The sequence below is a fragment of the Pristiophorus japonicus genome, chromosome 3 (assembly GCF_044704955.1).
Source record: "Pristiophorus japonicus isolate sPriJap1 chromosome 3, sPriJap1.hap1, whole genome shotgun sequence".
Lineage (NCBI taxonomy): Eukaryota > Metazoa > Chordata > Chondrichthyes > Pristiophoridae > Pristiophorus > Pristiophorus japonicus.
The window spans coordinates 166,232,670-166,251,375 of NC_091979.1; the positions used below are offsets into that span (position 1 = coordinate 166,232,670).

The window sequence follows — 18,706 nt, forward strand, 5'->3', positions numbered from 1 at the left end:
TATGTTTTGCGCAAGTTTACCTTCGTAATCTGTCTTTCCTTTCTTTATTGCTTTCTTAGTCATTCTTTGCTGTCGTTTAAAATGTTCCCAATCTTCTATTTTCCCACTAACCTTGGCCACCTTATACGCATTGGTTTTTAATTTGATGCTCTCCCTAATTTTCTTGGTTATCCACGGCTGGTTATCCCTTCTCTTACTGCCCTTCTTTTTCATTGGAATATATTTTTGTTGAGCAGTATGAAAGCTCCTTCAAAGTCCTCCACTGTTCCTCAATTGTGCCACCATTTAGTCTGTGTTTCCAGTCTACTTTAGCCAACTCTGCCCTCATCCCACTGTAGTCCCCTTTGTATAAGCATAGTACGCTCGTTTGAGACACTACTTCCTCACCCTCAATCTGTATTACAAATTCAACCATACTGTGATCACTCATTCCTGGAGGATCTTTTACGAGGAGATCATTTATTATTCTTGTTTCATTACAGAGGACCAGATCTAAGATCGCATGCTCCCTTTTAGGTTCTGTAACATACTGTTCCAAGAAACAATCCCGCATGCATTCTATGAATTCCTCCTCAAGGCTACCCCGTGCGATTTGATTTGACCAATCGATATGTAGGTTAAAATCCCCCATGATTACTGCCGTTCCTTTTTCACATGCCTCCATTATTCCCTCGATTATTGCCCGCCCCACTGTGAAGTTATTATTTGGGGGCCTATAAACTACGCCCACCAGTGACTTTTTCCCCTTACTATCTCTAATCTTCACATACAATCATTCAACATTTTGTTCATCAGAGCCAATATCGTCTCTCACAACTGCCCTGATATCATCCTTTATTAACAGAGCTACCCCACCTCCTTTCCCTTCTTGTCTATCTTTCTGAATCGTCAGATACCCCTGTATGTTTAATTCCCAGTCTTGGCCACCCTGCAACCACGTTTCTGTAATGGCCACCAAATCATACCCATTTGTAATGATTTGTGCCGTCAACTCAATTACTTTATTTCGAACCTAGTACTGAGCCCTGCGTAACCTCACTGGAAAGAGCCTTCCAGTCACAAAAACGCCCATTGACTATTACCTTTTACTTCCTGCCACTAAACCAATTTTGGATCCAACTTGCCACTTTCCCTTGGATCCTCTGGGCTTTGACTTTTCTGACGAATCTGCCATGTGAGACCTTGTCAAAAGCCTTGCTAAAATCCATGTAGACTCCATCAAATGCACTACCCTCATCGACCCTCCTTGTTACCTTCTCAAAAAATTCAGTCAAGTTAGTCAGTCACGACCTTCCCTGAACAAATCCATACTGACTGCCCTTGATTAATCTGTGCCTTGCTAAATGACGATTAATACTGTTCCTCAGAATTTTTTCCAATAATTTTCCCACCAGCGAGACTAGGCTGACTGGCCTGTAATTACTCAGTCTATCCATTTCTCCTGTTTTAAACAACGGTATGTTAGCAGTCCTCCAGTCTATCTGGTACCACACCTGTAGCCAGAGAGGATTGGAAAATGCTGGTTAGAGGCTCCGTTATTTCCTTCCTTGCTTCTCTTTGACCCTGAAATTAGCTTTTGACCACATATCCGCAGCACAACTAAGACCACCTATTTCCACCTTCGTAACATTGCCCATCTCCGTCCTTGCCTCAGCTCATCTGCTGCTAAAACCCATATCCTTGCCTTTGTTACCTCAAGACTTCACTATTCCAATGCACTCCTGGCTGGCCTCCCACAATCTATCCTACGTAAACTTGAGATCATCCAAAACTCGGCTGCCCGTGTCCTAACTTGCACCAAGTCCCGTTCACCCATCATCCCTGCGCTCGATGACCTCTATTGGCTCCCAATTAAGCAATGCTTCATGTTCAAATTTCTCATCCTTCTTTTCAAATCGCTCCATGGCCTCGAACCTCCCGATCTCCTTCAGCCCCACAACTCCCTGAGATATCAGCGCCCCTCAAATTCTGCCCTCTTGAGCATCCATGATTATAATCGCTCAACCATCAGTGGCCGTGCCTTCAGCTACCTAGGCCCTAAGCTTTGGAACTCCCTCCCTAAACTTCTCTGCCTCTCTACCTCTCTTTTTTTCCTTTAAAATGCTCCTTGAAACCTACCTTTGACCAAGCTTTTGGTCATCTGCCCTAATTTCTTCTTATGTGGCTCGGTGTCAAATTTTTGTCTTGTAACATAGAAACATAGAAAATAGGTGCAGGCGTAGGCCATTCGGCCCTTTGAGCCTGCACCGCCATTCAATAAGATCATGGCTGATCATTCCCTCAGTACCCCTTTCCTGCTTTCTCTCCATACCCCTTGATCCCCTTAGCCGTAAGGGCCATATCTAACTCCCTCTTGAATATACCCAATGATCTGGCATCAACAACTCTCTGCTGCAGGGAATTCTATCGGTTAACAGCTCTCTGAGTGAAGACATTTGTCCTCATCTCAGTCCTAAATGGCCTACCCCTTATCCTATGTCCCCTGGTTCTGGACTTCCCCAACATCGGGAACATTCTTCCTGCATCTAACCTGCCCAGTCCCGTCAGAATCTTATACGTTTCTATGAGATCCCCTCTCATCCTTCTAAACTCCAGCGAATAAAGGCCCAATTGATCCAGTCTCTCCTCATATGACAGTCCAGCCATCCCTGGAATCAGTCTGGTGAACCTTCGCTGCACTCCTTCCATAGCAAGAGTGTCCTTCCTCAGATTAGGAAACCAAAACTGTACACAATATTCCAAGGCCCTGTACAATTGCAGTAAGACCTCCCTGCTCCTATACTCAAATCCCCTAGTTATGAAGGCCAACATACCATTTGCCTTCTTCACCACCTGCTGTACCTGCATGCCCACTTTCAGTGACTGATGAACCATGACACCTAGGTCTCATTGCACCTCCACTTTTCCTAATCTGCCGCCATCCAGATAATATTCTGCCTTCGTGTTTTTGCCCCCAAAATGGATAACCTCACATTTATCCACATTATACTGCATCTGCTATGTATTTGCCCACTCACCTAACCTGTCCAAAGTCACCCTGCAGCCTCTTAGCGCCCTCCTCAGAGCTCACACCGCCACCCAGTTTAGTGTCATCTGCAAATTACACTTAATTCCTTCATCTAAATCGTTAATGTATATTGTAAAGAGCTGGGGTCCCAGCACAGAGCCCTGCGGCACTCCACTAGTCACTGCCTGCCATTCTGAAAAGGACCCGTTTATCCCAACTCTCTGCTTCTTGTCTGCCAACCAGTTCTCTATCCATGTCAGTACATTACCCCGAATACCATGCGCTTTGATTTTGCACACCAATCTCTTGTGCGGGACCTTGTCAAAAGCATTTTGAAAGTCCAAATACACCACATCCACTGGTTCTCCCTTGGCCACGCTGCTAGTTACATCCTCAAAAAATTCCAGAAGATTCGTCAAGCATGATTTCCCTTTCATAAATCCACGTTGACTTGGTCCGATCCTGTCACTGCTTTCCAAATGTGCTGCTATTTCATCCTTAATGATTGATTCCAATATTTTCCCCACTACTGATGTCAGACTAACCGGTCTATAATTACCCGTTTTCTCTCTCCCTCCTTTTTTAAAAAGCGGTGTTACATTAGCTACCCTCCAGTCCATAGGGACTGATCCAGAGTCAATAGACTGTTGGAAAATGATCACCAATGCATCCATTATTTCTAGGGCTACTTCCTTAAGTACTCTGGGATGCAGACTATCAGGCCCCAGGTATTTATCGGCTTTCAATCCCATCAATTTCCCTAACACAATTTCCTGCCTAATAAGGATATCCTTCAGTTCCTCCTTCTCATTAGACCTACTGTCCCCTAGTACAATCGGAAGGTTACATGCGTCTTCCTTCTTGAAGACAGAACCAAAGTATTTGTTCAATTGGTCTGCCATTTCTTTGTTCCCCATTATAACTTCACCTGAATCCGGCTGCAAGGGTCGTACGTTTGTCTTCACTAATCTTTTTCGCTTCACATATTTACAGAAGCTTTTGCAGTCACTTTTTATGTTCCCTGCAAGCTTCCTCTCGTACTCTATTTTCCCCCTCTTAATTAAACCCTTCGTCTTCCTCTGTTGAATTCTAAATTTCTCCCAGTCCTCAGGTTTGTTGCTTTTTCTCGCCAAATTATATGCCTCTTCCTTGGCTATAACAAGGGAAATTAAGGATAGTGTTAGCCATGGTTGAGCCAACTTCCCCGTTTATTTTTACTCCAGACAGGGATGTGCAATTGCTGAAGTTCACCTATGTGATCTTTAAATGTTTGCCATTGCTTATCCACCGTCAACCCTTTAAGTATCATTTGCCAGTCTATTCTAGCCAATTCACGCCTCATACCATTGAAGTTACCTTTCGTTAAGTTCAGGACCCTAGTTTCCGAATTAACTGTGTCACTCTCCATCTTAATAAAGAATTCTACCATATTATGGTCACTCTTCCCCAAGGGGCGTCGCACAACAAGATTGCTAATTAGTCCCTTCTCATTACACATCACCCAGTCTCGGATGGCCAGCCCTCTCGTTGGTTCCTCGACATATTGGTCTAGAAATCCATCCCTAATACACTCCAGGAAATCCCCCTCCACCGCATTGCTACCAGTTTGGTTCGCCCAATCAATATGAAGATTTAAGTCGCCCATGATAACTGCTGTACCTTTATTGCACACATCCCTTATTTCTTGTTTGATGCTGTCCCCAACCTCACTCCTACTTTTTGGTGGTCTGTACACAACTCCCACTAGCGTTTTCTGCCCTTTGGAATTATGCAGCTCCACCCATACCGATTCCACATCATCCAGGCTAATGTCCCTCCTTACTGTTGCATTAATTTCCTCTTTAACCAGCAGCGCCACCCTGCCTCCTTTTACTTTCTGTCTATTCTTCCTAAATGCTGAATACCCTTGGATGTTGAGTTCCCAGCCTTGGTCACCCTGGAGCCATGTCTCCGTGATGACAATTACATCATACCCGTTAACTGCTATCTGCGCAGTTAATTCGTCCACCTTAGTCCAAATACTCCTCGCATTGAGGCACAGAGCCTTCAGGCTTGTCTTTTTAACACACTTTGCCCCTTTAGAATTATGCTGTAATGTGGCCCTTTTTGTCTTTTGCCTTTGGTTTCTCTGCCCTTCACTTTTACTATTCTCCTTTCTATCTTTTGCTTCTGCCTCCATTTTATTTCCTTCTGTCTCCCTGCATAGGTTCCCATCCCCCTGCCATATTAGTTTAACTCCTCCCCAACAGCACTAGCAAACACTCCCCCTAGGACATTGGTTCCGGTCTTGCCCAGGTGCAGATCGTCTGGTTTGTACTGGTCCCACCTCCCCCAGAACCGGTTCCAATGCCCCAGGAATTTGAATCTCTCCCTTCTGCACCACTGTTCAAGCCACTATTCACCTGAGCTATCCTGCGATTCCGACTCTGACTAGCACGTGGCACTGGTCGTAATCCTGAGATTACTATTTTTGAGGTCCTACTTTTTAATTTAACTCCTAGCTCCCCAAATTGGTCTCGTAGGACCTCATCCTGTTTTTTACCTATATCATTGGTACCTATATGCACCACGACAACTGGCTGTTCACCCTCCCTTTTCAGAATGTCCTGCACCCGTTCCGAGACATCCTTGACCCTTGCACCAGGGAGGAAACATACCATCCTGGAGTCTCGGTTGCGGCCGCAGAAACGCCTATCTATTCCCCTTACAATTGAATCCCCTATCACTGTAGCTCTCCCACTCTTTTTCCTGCCCTCCTGTGCAGCAGAGCCACCCACGGTGCCATGAACTTGACTGCTGCTGCCCTCCCCGATGAGTCATCCCCATCAACAGTACCCAAAGCGGTGTATCTGTTTTGCAGGGAAATGGCCACTGGGGATCCCTGCACTACCTTCCTTGCACTGTTCTTCCTGCTGGTCTTCCATTCCCTATCTGGCTGTGTACCCTTATCCTGCGGTAAGGCCAACTCACTAAATGTGTTATTCACATCATTCTCAGCATCGTGGATGCTCCTGAGTGAATCCACCCGCAGCTCAAGTGCCGCAATGCGGTCTGTCAGGATCTGCAGGCGGATATACTTCCCGCACACGTAGTCGTCGGGGACACCGGAATCGTCCCTGACTTCCCACATATTACAGGTGGAGCATAACACATGTTCGAGCTCTCCTGCCATGACTTAACCCTTAGATTAACTTAATTTAGCAACAGCAATGCTAAGGGTTACTTACTGATAAAGAAAGAAGAAAAGCTACTTATCAATCACCAGCCAATCAATTACCCCCTTGGCTGTGACGTCACCTTTCGATTTCTTTCTACTTCTTTTTGCCTCGCTGCTGAAGCTGCACAAGCACGCCTCTCGCCGAGTCCCGAGCCTCCACGAAGTTGGGCCTTAAGTAGGCCGCCTCGATCTCCCTGCTCCGCCTCTTGCTGACTCCCGAGCCTCCACGAAGTTGGGCCTTAAGTAGGCCGCCTCGATCTCCCTGCTCCGCCTCTCGCCGACTCCCGAGCCTCCACGAAGTTGGGCCTTAAGTAGGCCGCCTCGATCAGCCTGCTCCGCCTCTCGCTGACTCCCGAGCCTGCACGAAGTTGGGTCTTATGTAGGCCGCCTCGATCGCCCTGCTCCGCCTCTCGCCGACTCCCAAGCCTGCACGAAGTTGGGTCTTAAGTTGGCCACCTCGATCTCCCTGCTCCGCCTCTCGCCGACTCCCGAGCTTGCACGAAGTTGGGCCTTAAGTAGGCCGCCTCGATCAGCCTGCTCCGCCTCTCGCTGACTCCCGAGCCTGCTCGAAGTTGGGTCTTATGTAGGCCGCCTCGATCTCCCTGCTCCGCCTCTCGCCGACTCCTGTGAAGCACCTTGGAACGTTTTACTGTGTCAAAGGTGCTACATAAATACAAGTTGTTGTTGTTAACAGCCTGGGATACATTTTATCCAGGGTTGGCGACTTGTCTACTTTCAAAGATACTAAACCTCTTGATATTACAGGTAGCAGCCATAATCTCTCCTATTTCTTCACCTTCTACAGCTGCTTCAGTAACCATAGCTGCTTTTATCACAAATATTAAGGTTTCTTCTCTTCCTCATCAAGCTCCTTCTCCTCTCCTCCTTCTATCCTCTGTTGACCCTGTCAACTTTTATAATTATAAGTTCCTATGTCCACATTTAGAATGGAAGTGGCCTATGTAAACTTATAATGTAATGACACCCTCCTGCCAGTAGTAGTGCTGGAGTAGCTCCACTGATCAGAGGGTGTAATTACAGTGTGACAATGTTATACAGGCAATTTCCATTACAAATGTGGATATGGGAGTTTATAATGGAAATAAAGGGCCGAATGTATGACTTGAAAATGGAGACTGAATTACATCTAGACACCCTGGTCCAATTATTCCTTGCCCTATAAACCATCTTCACATGAAGGCTACACTTGGCCTTGAGTTCCCATGTGCAATGCCACAAGAGATCAACTAGTATAATATATAGTTGAGGCCATAGCTAAAATTATACATTGACTGTTGGTCGTCGGACTTTTAGATGCTTAATTAAAAAGTAGAGGAACAAGGATAAAGGAAAGTTCTGGCGAAGGGTCATTGACCTGAAAGTTAACTCTGTTTCTCTCTCCACAGATGCTGCCTGACCTGCTGAGTATTTCCAGCTTGTTCTGTTTTTATTTCACATGTCCAGCATCTGCAGTATTTTGCTTTTGTGATACTTACAGGGTGTCATTTGATCATTTGAGTCCAAGGGAAGTCTTTGCAGAGGATTTTTTGTTTAAAGTACTCCTCTTTATCGAAGAAAATATTAGCTTTAGGTGAAATTTGATTGATATTTAAAAACAAATCACTGCCATGGAGGCAGTTAAATCGGGTCGCTCACTGCTAAACCACTCCATAAACCTCACTAACAGAGTGTCCCATGCAAGTGCAAATTTTCTACCCTGCTGTGTTCTCTTGGGGTCGCACTTCTCAACTTGGCTCTCACACCAGTCTGAAATCACATACCTTGCTACTTCCAGAGTTGTACTGTTAAACCTCAATATTGTCATCAGAGAGACCTAGCATGCATGAGACCTAACTCAGGGTGTTCCATCTCATAATGAAAATCTGCTTTTAAAAAATCAGTCAAATGTCTCATTGGCTAATGACCCTGAAATTCTGGCCTCCCTGGTCTCCGTACGGAGTGTGTAGGAAGGCATCAGAAAAGGCGGTTTTCGGCGCGCAATGCGCATGCGCTGAAAATTGGCTTTTCCGATCTGTCAAGTTTCTGGCTTGACAGATGGCCGCATCTTGGGAGCAAGGACATTCCCACAGCAGAGATTGGGCTATTTGCCCATCTCTCGCCCTCCGAATGTCTTAAAACTCTTGTGCCTGGTAAAAGCAGGCGCATAGCCTACTTTTACCAGCGTAAAAGTTTAAAAACATATCAAAAACATATGAAAATAAAATTTAAAAATACATATTTATGTTAAATACCCTGCCCACTCAGGTAATTTTATTTTAAACCATAATTTAAACTTTTTTTTTAAATTGGCAAGTTTTTTTTTCAAAAACATTTCTATCAACTTTAATTTCTATAATGTATTTATGTGGGGTGTTTTTTTTAAATGTTTTATTTAGTGATTGGGGGTGTTTCTCATTCATAGTAAGAGGAGTTTCGGACTTACGAAACTCTTATTACGATGAATGAGAACATACTTTATCGTGATTGGGTGTCCAGGCCCACGTGACTCCTACGGACGTCCCAACGTGAACGCGCTCCGTTGCGCAGGAAGAGGAGGCCTCGAGTCTGGGATCTCTGGTGAGCATTCGACCAAAAGGTAAATGCGCATCTTTTGTCCTATTTTTAGTCGAACACCTGCGGGAAGAAGAAACCGGGATTTCAGGGCCAATATTTTCTTCTATACAAAGCAGTGCAGTGAGCAAAAAGTACTCCTCGACTTTCTTTGTTCTTTGAAACTGTAATTTAAGATTCAGGGTTTTTATGAGGTGTACAAATAATGTGGAAGCTGGCAAAAGTTGAATTTATTCAGGAAATCAGAACAAGAGGAAATGTTTTCAAAGTTGAAAACCACTAGCTTTGAATGTGTGTATATCAGCCATCAAGCTGTATTTTTAATAAATGCCTTAACAGTAGAAATTTCCCACATCACTTTGACCTTCCAGAATAAGCAGCTAACTAGAGTAGTGACAGCTGGTTGTAAATTCTATCGAAGTGGGGAACCAGTGGATTTCTTTTTCAGGAAGGGTTGGAGAAGGTATTATTTTAGTGCCAGCACTAGATGCTATCTGGTGAGATCAGATTTCAAGTAATAGGAAATCAAAATAAAACTGGACAAGAGCTGCCTGCAGTCAGAAAAAACTTTATGGATCGAGTGTCCCTTTATTTGTTCTTCATATTCTTGTGTCCTTATGAATGCAGCGATGGATATTACTTTTGATTTCATTTCAGTGGGATATGTGATTATATATATATATAACCATTTTAAATAACTACCACCAGTAAACAACATAAATAAATCCGATTTGGTAAACCATATTGGGCCAGATTTTCAGCAGGTTTGCGACTGGGTTTTTGCAGCGATTTGACCCTCCGCGGCGAAAACCCAGTTGCAAGGCCCAGGCGGGATCCTCGAGTACCTGTTTGCGGCGGCGCTTTCAAGTACGGCCAGGGAGAGGTGCGCCAATGTGCAACGACGCGGATTGCGTTTGTGTCGTACATTCGGGTCTCGGGACCCGTACGCCGCGCCCAGAATACCGACAGGTCAAATCTGTCGGTACAGTCCTGCCAGCAGCGGTAAGTATGAAAACCTGCAAAAAATGTAAGCTAAAATTTTTATATGTTAATTCTTTTTCAGCGATTTGCTAACTAAGAGTTTTTCAAACGTTTTTTTGAATTTCCCCCCCCCCCCCCCCTCCCAAGGCCTCTCTCGCAGCGCTCCTAGCCCTGGACTAAATTTGGCGAAACTCTCATTTTTGCGCCGCAAATCCTCGTGCAACGCCTCCCTTACCGCAAACGTAAAACACAAATGTTCGACCTAAAAACGGTAGCGCAGCGAAAATGGTAAGTTTCACGTATCGGTACCATTTTTGTCGAAAAAATCTGAAAGTCGAAAATACGGCCTTAGAATTATCTTAGAATTTGAATACGTTTCAATTTGGCTAAGGTGTCATGTGAGCATATATTTATCCTTGTGTTCTTTTAGTTGATTTGTTTACATATTTTTGACGCTTAAAAAGTACAGGATTTTTGAATAATGATAGTCTACATATGCATGTCTAAGAATAAAAATTTAAATAAGATGTGCATTTAAAGAAGCAAAAGGTGGTGGAACTCGGTTTTATTTTTCATCAAGTAGCTTGTCTATCTAGCAGATAACCTATTTCAACTGGAGGTTTTAGGACAAACGTGTGCCTTTTGAAAAGTTTCACTGCTGAAGCAACAAACTGCCATAAGCTGAGATTGTGGTTTATATGGATGTAGTGATGAGTGCATATGCTGTGATTATTAGTAAGAGGATGCAGCGACGTGTATATATATTGTGAGGAAGAGAATGTAGTGATAGGTGTATATGTGCTGGTTAGCAGGGAAAGGATGTTCAAGGATTGAAAGATTACACTTGCATGGCTAGACTTTATGCTGCAGCTATATTAAACCCTGGTAAGACCACACCTGGAGTGGTCTTGAGCAGTTCTGGGCACCACAACTTACGAAGGATATGATACCCAGACTTCAGGGTTAAGTTACAAAGGAGAGATTACACAAATTAGGGTTATATTCCTTAGAATTTAGACGGTTAAGGGGTGATCTAATCAAAGTTTTCAAGATATTAAGGGGAACAGATAGGTAGATAGAGAAAAACTATTTCTGCTGGTTGGGGATTCTAGGACTAGGGGGCGTAGTCTAAAAATTAGAGGCAGACCTTTCAGGAGTGAAATTAGGAAACACTTCGACAAACAAAGGGTGGTAGAAGTTGGGAACTCTCTTCCGCAAACGGCAATTGACGCTAGATCAATTGTTAATTTTAAATTGGAGATTGATAGCTTTTTTTAACTAAATGTATTAAGGGATATGGGCCAAAGGCGGGTATATAGAGTTAGGTCGCAGATCAGCCATGATTTCATTAAATGATGGAACAGGCTCAAGGGGCTGAATGGCCCACTCTTGTTCCTATGTTCCTAGACTGGAGAAACTGTGGTAATTCTCCTTAGAGCAGAGAAGGCCAAGAGGAGATTTGTGAGAGGTTTAAAATCATGAAGGATTTAGATAGAGTAAATAAAGAGAAACTGTTTCCAATGGCTGAGGCTGTGGGGAAAGAGCAGAGAAGTGGGACTAACTGGATTGCTCTTCGAAAGAGCTGGTGTAGACACGATGGGCCGAATGGCCTCCTGTCCTGTATTATTCCATGATTCTATGGTAATTACAAATCACTAATGTTCTTTGTTGCAAACCAATATTTCTTGACTTCTCATCCTTCCAATGTTTCTGACAGATACGGTTAATCCCACCAAGTGCGGCTGTCCCTTTGCTCTAAAAATGGCAGCATGCCAACTTCTTCTAGAGATCACGACATTCCTTCGGGAAACTTTCCCTTGCTTACCTCGACCACGTGCTGAGCCTCTTGTTGTGAGTATAATTAACAGCTGCTTCGTACTAAAAACAGAAAATGTTGTAAATACTCAGCAGGATAGGCAGTATCTCTAGAGAGAGAATCATCGACCTGAAGTGTTAACTCTGTTTCTCTCTCCACAGATGCTGGCTGATCTACTGTGTATTTCCAGCAATTCCTGTTTTTATTTCTGATTCCCACCATCTTTGCTTTTGTATTATCTGCTTAGTACTGTTAGAAAACCACTGAGTCAGAGAAAATATTGTCCAAAACATACAACTATAGTCAATCATCTTATAATTCAAGTTGAAGAAAAATATACAGAAGAGACCAAAACATATAAATTTTACCTAAATCACAATATATATACATAACTGCATTTCAAAAACATGCGACGTTTCCATTCAATTTAACTACCAAATTTTTTTTAAGTACTTTGAAGTTAGTCTGAATTATGTCTAATTCTCTTCAACAGGATTTGGAAAGCTGCAGACTCCGTCTTGATCCTGAACTAGATCGGCATAGATATGAACGCAAAATCAGTTTTGCAGGAATTATTGATGATGAACAAGATTCAAAGGATTCACTACACAGCAGCAGCCATACTCTTAAATCAGATACAGCCTTTGAAGAGAAGAAGGGTTGGAAATTATTTTTAATCATGTTTTAGTATGACAGGGTATTTATAAAGCTTATGGGCTAGAACTTCCACTTTTGTGGTTATCGATATTTCCGGCATGGGCGTTAAAAAAGGGTTTCCAAATCGCCGGCTTCTCGCCCATTCACAAAGCACCTAGTCTCCACTTTTGAAAATGGGCGTTACCGCGAGCGATATAAAATGGGCGGTAGCATTAATTTTTTTTGACCTTCTGCCGTAAAGTGTGGTCGTCCTTAGCAACGGCATGGCAACGCTCGATTCCCACGATTCAGGAGGTCAAGGGTCATCATGACATGCGCAGAAGAGGAGACAGAGAGAGGGGGAGCTGAGAGGGAATGAAGGCGTGTGTGGATGTGGTGTGGCTTCACAGCAAGTAGGCAAACAAAAAGTAGCTGTTACCAGCCACATATTTGCCCGAATTTGGCCTATAATGGAGGGAGAGGAGGAGGCATCACAGCACACTGTGGAGACTGATGCTGGAGAGATCAGTGAGGTGGGAGAGGAGCACATTGGAGGGTGCAAAAGAGCCCGGCGATTCTTGGACGAGGCAAATGCCTCCCTCCTGCAGGAGGTCGCGTTACGCTGGGGTGATTTGACACAGGGAGGGCGTGGAAGCCCACCCCAAAGTCATACTAGAAGATATGGACCGAGATAGCAGAGGTGGTCTCGTCGGCGACCAACGAGGTGTGTGAGGGCAACCAATGCCGCAAACGATGGAACGACCTTGTGGGATCCACAAGAGTAAGTATTACATTGATTTACATATACTTATGTATTTATATGACTTGATTTGTAACAGTCATGAGTGACTATCATCAGATGTGAGGTCTTTCACTTTTACCGGGAATGGTTTACTCAAAGCTTGCGGCCACGGTGTATGTCTTTAGGTAAAGAATGATAATTTTCATAATAATCATGATTACTGCATCTGTCGGTTATGTGCTGTATCAGTGTCTGTGACCGAGTACTGTGATCAGTACCGAGCAATGCTATCATGCAATGATCTCATGCCATGTCGTCCTGTCACCTTTTACAGAAGAAGCTATCGACGATAAGGTCTGTGCAGAGGCGAACGAGTGGGGAGCCACTAGTCTCTAGCGACATCACTGACATGGAGGAGCGTGTGCTCACACTCATGGGGAAGCACATCCGGACAGCCATGGACGTATCTGCAAACCCTGAAGTGATGCCAAGTGAGTAAAGCTTACACCATTGCGTGATGTGAAGTCAATAGATGCCACACCCACTCATATCCGAACAATCATATATGATAAATGATTTCTAAAATTGTCATAGAAATAATAATGGCCGAATGAAAATCATTGAAATGCAAATGTGTTGATGGTCATGAAATGTGATGTCTGCGATGATTTTGAGAACGGTGGTGCTTTTGTCGTGTATACGCTGTGGACTCACCTTGTCACCCTAGTACCTCCTTCTCCTCTAATAACCTAATTTATTTTTCAGCTCAGCCAGCAGCGCGGCCCCAGGCAAGACCACAGAGGTCAGAAGGTGGGGGCGCGGGGCAGGAGTCGGCGGACGATCCTACATCTGGTGCTGAGGAGCTCCGATTCTCGTCCGTCAATCCGCTGGGTCTGTTCTCCACGGATGAGAGCGCGGACTTCGAAAAACCTGCATCGCTACACTCCAGAAGCCATTCCACCCCAAGGCCATCTAGTGGTCCTCCGGTCATTCCCGCCTCCACTCTGGAGGTACCGGCCCCAAGCACCTCGCCACAGGGCACCCCATTTGTCCCCAGGACGGCGCCGACCCCGCGGCGGTCCCGTGGACGTGGCAGGTCTGTTCCACAAGTGCCACATGACAGCGGAGAGATGGTACAGTTGTCCAGGAGGACTGTAGACATTGGTGACCAGCTCATCGAAGCTTTGGGGGGCATATCCCGACAGCTGGCCATCATGATGGAGTACATTCCGCGGATGGCAGAGGTCCTGGATGTGATAGCCAGGAACACTGCTGCCACAGGCCTCCCAGTGGTCTCCGAGCACGGTACTCCACCCCTGGGTTCCGCAACACCACTGTGAATGACAGATGAGAGCAAGGACCAAGATGCTGATTCTGCATCAGAGAATGTTGCCCCCTCGGCATCCCCGCTCCTGTACCCGTGCAATGACTGCATCTGCCTTCATCCCCCCCCAGTGAGGCACTGCCTGAGGAGCTCCTCGGCCAGGCGCCGTGAGGCGAGGAGGGGAAGTGATAGAGGTGGGGGGAAGAAGGAGAGGGAGAAGTAAAGTGAGGTGCATGTGCGCAGGTGATGGCTGTGTTATATCTCCTCCATCTGGGTGTATGCAATTAGTGGCAATGTATGGGGGCTGGGGACCATGGTCCTGCTTTGCCTTTGTATTCTGTGTTGCTGGACATGTTGAACATGTGATTGATGTCAATGGTGGAAAAAGTGGGATGTGGGCGGGGATGGGGTGTTATTGCCTGTGATACTTATGATTTCAGACCAATGTTGGTATAAAATTTTTGTTATTAACATAACCTTTTTGCGCATTGTCTCAGATAGCTGCACCGTTACAAACTGGTGATTCCTTAACATGAAAGGGTTAAATATAACTTAACATCAATCAGCGTAAACTTTAACTGGCACGAAGGTGATGGCCACCGATGATGTCTGAGCTGCACACACAGAGCACACACTCACATCAACGCTCTTTCAGGCAAATCAGCTCCTCACGTAAGAATGGAATTTTAAAAATGCCAGCCACACCGCTGGCATTCGTTCAGAATAGTTCCACTTTTTGTGGGCTGTTTTTTGGGCGAGCGATATTGTGGACAATATGTGTGTGAGGTAGTGAAATTGACGCTGGGTGATTTCATGGTCGCTAGTTTCGGTAAATATGCTTTTTACGACAAAAAAAAGAGGGCGGGTGGTATTATTGAATCTCGGTATTAAATCAATGCAGAAATTAAGGCTGGGCGATATTATGGGTGTTTATTTCGCCCATTCTGATGATTCCGCCTAAAATAAGTGGGCGGGTGGGAATATTTTTTTCTGCCGTTAAGCACATGGAGAAAGTAATGCCCGCAGATAGTTTTCCTGACAATGCCTGTCAGTTTCCATTTTGTGGCTAAATGGGTGATATCATAGAAACATAGAAAATAGGTGCAGGAGTAGGCCATTCGGCCCTTCGAGCCTGCACCGCCATTCAATAAGATCATGGCTGATCATTCCCTCAGTACCCCTTTCCTGCTTTCTCTCCATATCCCTTGATCCCCTTAGCCATAAGGGCCATATCTAACTCCCTCTTGAATATATCCAATGAACTGGCATCAACAACTCTCTGTGGCAGGGAATTCCATAGGTTAACAACTCTCTGAGTGAAAAAGTTTCTCCTCATCTCAGTCCTAAATGGCCTACCCCTTATCCTAAGACTATGTCCCCTGGTTCTGGACTTCCCCAATATCGGGAACATTCTTCCCGCATCTAACCTGTCCAGTCCTGTCAGAATCGTATACGTTTCTATGAGATCCCCACTCATCCTTCTAAACTCCAGTGAATAAAGGCTCAGTTGATCCAGTCTCTCCCCATATGTCAGTCCAGCCATCCTGGGAATCAGTCTGGTGAACCTTCGCTGCTTTTCCTCAATAGCAAGAATGTCCTTCCTCAGATAAGGAGACCAAAACTGAACACAATATTCCAGGTGAGGCCTCACTAAGGCCCTGTACAACTGCAGTAAGACCTCCCTGGTCCTATACTCAAATCTCCTAGCTATGAAGGCCAACATACCATTTGCCTTCCTCACCGCCTGCTGTACCTGTATGCCAACTTTCAGTGACTGATGAACCATGACACCCAGGTCTCATTGCACCTCCCCTTTTCCTAATCTGCCGCCACTCAGATAATATTGTGCCTTTGTGTTTTTGCCCCCAAAATGGATAACCTCACATTTATCCACATTATACTGCATCTGCCATACATTTGCCCACACACCTAACCTGTCCAAGTCACCCTACAGCCTCTTAGCGTCCTCCTCACAGCTCACACCGCCACCCAGTTTAGTGTCATCCGCAAACTTGGAGATATTACACTCAATTCCTTCTTCTAAATCGTTAATGTATATTGTAAAGAGCTGGAGTCCCAGCACTGAGCCCTGCGACACTCCACTAGTCACTGCCTGCCATTCTGAAAAGGACCCGTTTATCCCGACTCTCTGCTTCCTGTATGCCAACCAGTTCTCTATCCACGTCAGTATATTACCCCCAATACCATGCGCTTTGATTTTGCACACCAATCTCTTGTGCGTGAGCTTGTCAAAAGCCTTTTGAAAGTCCAAATACACCACATCCACTGGTTCACCCTTGTCCACTCTGCTCGTTACATCCTCAAAAAAATTCCAGAAGATTCGTCAAGCATGATTTCCCTTTCATAAAACCATGCTGACTTGGTCCGATCCTGTCACTGCTTTCCAACTGCGCTGCTATTTCATCCTTAATGATTGATTCCAATATTTTTCCCATTACTGATGTCAGGCTAACCGGTCTATAATTGCCCGTTTTCTCTCTCCCTCCTTTTTTGAAAAGTGGTGTTACATTAGCTACCCTTCAGTCTATAGGAACTGATCCAGAGTCGATAGACTGTTGGAAAATGATCACCAATGCATCCACTATTTCTAGGGCCTGATAGTCTGCATCCTAGTACTCTAGGATGCAGACTATCAGGCCCCGGGGATTTATCGGTTTTCAATCCCGTCAATTTCCCTAACACAATTTCCCATCTAATAAGGATATCTTTCAGTTCCTCCTTCTCACTAGACCCACTGTCCCCTAGTACATTCGGAAGGTTATTTGTGTCTTCCTTCGTGAAGACAGAACCGAAGTATTTGATCAATTGGCCTGCATTTCTTTGTTTCCCATTATAAATTCACCTGAATCCGACTGCAAGGGACCTGCGTCTGTCTTCACTAATCTTTTTCTCTTCACATATTTATCGAAGATTTTGCAGTCAGTTTTTATGTTCCCTGCAAGCTTCCTCTCGTACTCTATTTCCCCCCTCATAATTAAACTCTTAGTCTTCCTCTGTTGAATTCTAAATTTCTCCCAGTCCTCAGGTTTGTTGCTTTTTCTAGCCAAGTTATATGCCTCTTCCTTGGCTTTAACACTATCCTTAATTTCCCTTGTTAGCCATGGTTGAGCCACCTTCCCTGTTTTATTTTTACTCCAGACAGGGATGTACAATTGCTGAAGTTCATCCATGTGATCTTTAAATGCTTGCCATTGCTTATCCACCGTCAACCCTTTAAGTATCCTTTGCCAGTATATTCTAGCCAATTCACGAGGCGTTATACGTCATTTCAGCGGTAAAATGGGCGTTAAGTGGGCGTTAAGCATGCAAAAAAAGTGGAGGTTCTATCCCTATGTTTTTTTAAAAATAATGAACAACTGCAACTTAATCATAAGTTTAAGTAAGTTCAATGATCGCTGACCATTGTAGTTACTTTTACTTTGCATCTAGACCAGTAAAACTGTCAACCTTAAAAATGAATTGGACGATGTTCCCAGATGTGGACATTAAGACCCTGAGGCAATTGCCTGGTTGTAAATTCCTTCATTTACTGCTCAAGGGGGAGTGCGACAGTTTTCAAAACACAGCAACTTGATTTACTGCCAGTCGTAAGATGAGACACCAGTCAAAAATTAGTTGGTATCATCTCAGTATTTGATATTGAGTGTGGCACATAGTGGTGTTGGAAGAGGGAATAGAGATGCAAAATAGAGTTGAAAAGAAGACAAACGTTACCATATTTCACAGAAATAAATTGCTATATAATTGAAAAAGCTCATAAAATATATAAAGAGTCTGCCTCTGGGCAACAATCAACCGATATCTACTTCAGAGGGGTGAACCTGTACACAAGAAACAAAATCAATAAATTTGATGGATGTCACAGGACTGCAGAAAATGTATTACCCTCAAAAGGGGAACAAGAAAGAAGCTTCAGAATTCAGAGGAAGCTCAATGCAACTGGAAAAAATCACTCGCATGAAGCAGGAAACAATGTGATGCTATTCAAGTTAGGGAGAATCATCCTCCCAGAGACACAACTGTCGGGTAAGTGAATTCCTAGGATAATAAAAGTATTTTAAAAGCATTGTTCATAACATTTACTTTAGACAGCATATAATAGCTTACAAGGTATACCTTATATACTTTCCGCAGCTATGGCTGACCTGCATACATTATTCTCTGCTCTTATGGCAACCAATTTTTTTCTCATTTCCAGTGTATGTGTATTCTTATGTAAAAAATTGCATTATGTCCCTCTTACCTCAACAGAAAAGTTGTCCTCATTAAGTTGTGCTGCATCCATTCAAAGGCCATAACCAACGAGGAGGGTACTGATGATGGACAAGACAATAATTAAATTACTTGCAAGTGGAAGTCATTGAAAACCTTTGCAAAGTTGGAACCAAGGG

General features: G+C 44.3%; 1 protein-coding gene across 8 annotated transcripts in view; it reads left to right on the top strand.

The window, feature by feature from the left end:
- Positions 1-18,706, top strand: part of LOC139260001 (protein unc-80 homolog) — a 501,022-nt gene that overhangs the window by 270,781 nt on the left and 211,535 nt on the right. For all 8 annotated transcript variants that reach the window (XM_070876044.1, XM_070876038.1, XM_070876039.1 and 5 more), the window contains 2 exons: positions 11,494-11,627; positions 12,086-12,251. In XM_070876044.1, the coding sequence (XP_070732145.1) occupies positions 11,494-11,627; positions 12,086-12,251 (300 nt within the window). The remainder of the gene's footprint in view (positions 1-11,493; positions 11,628-12,085; positions 12,252-18,706) is intronic.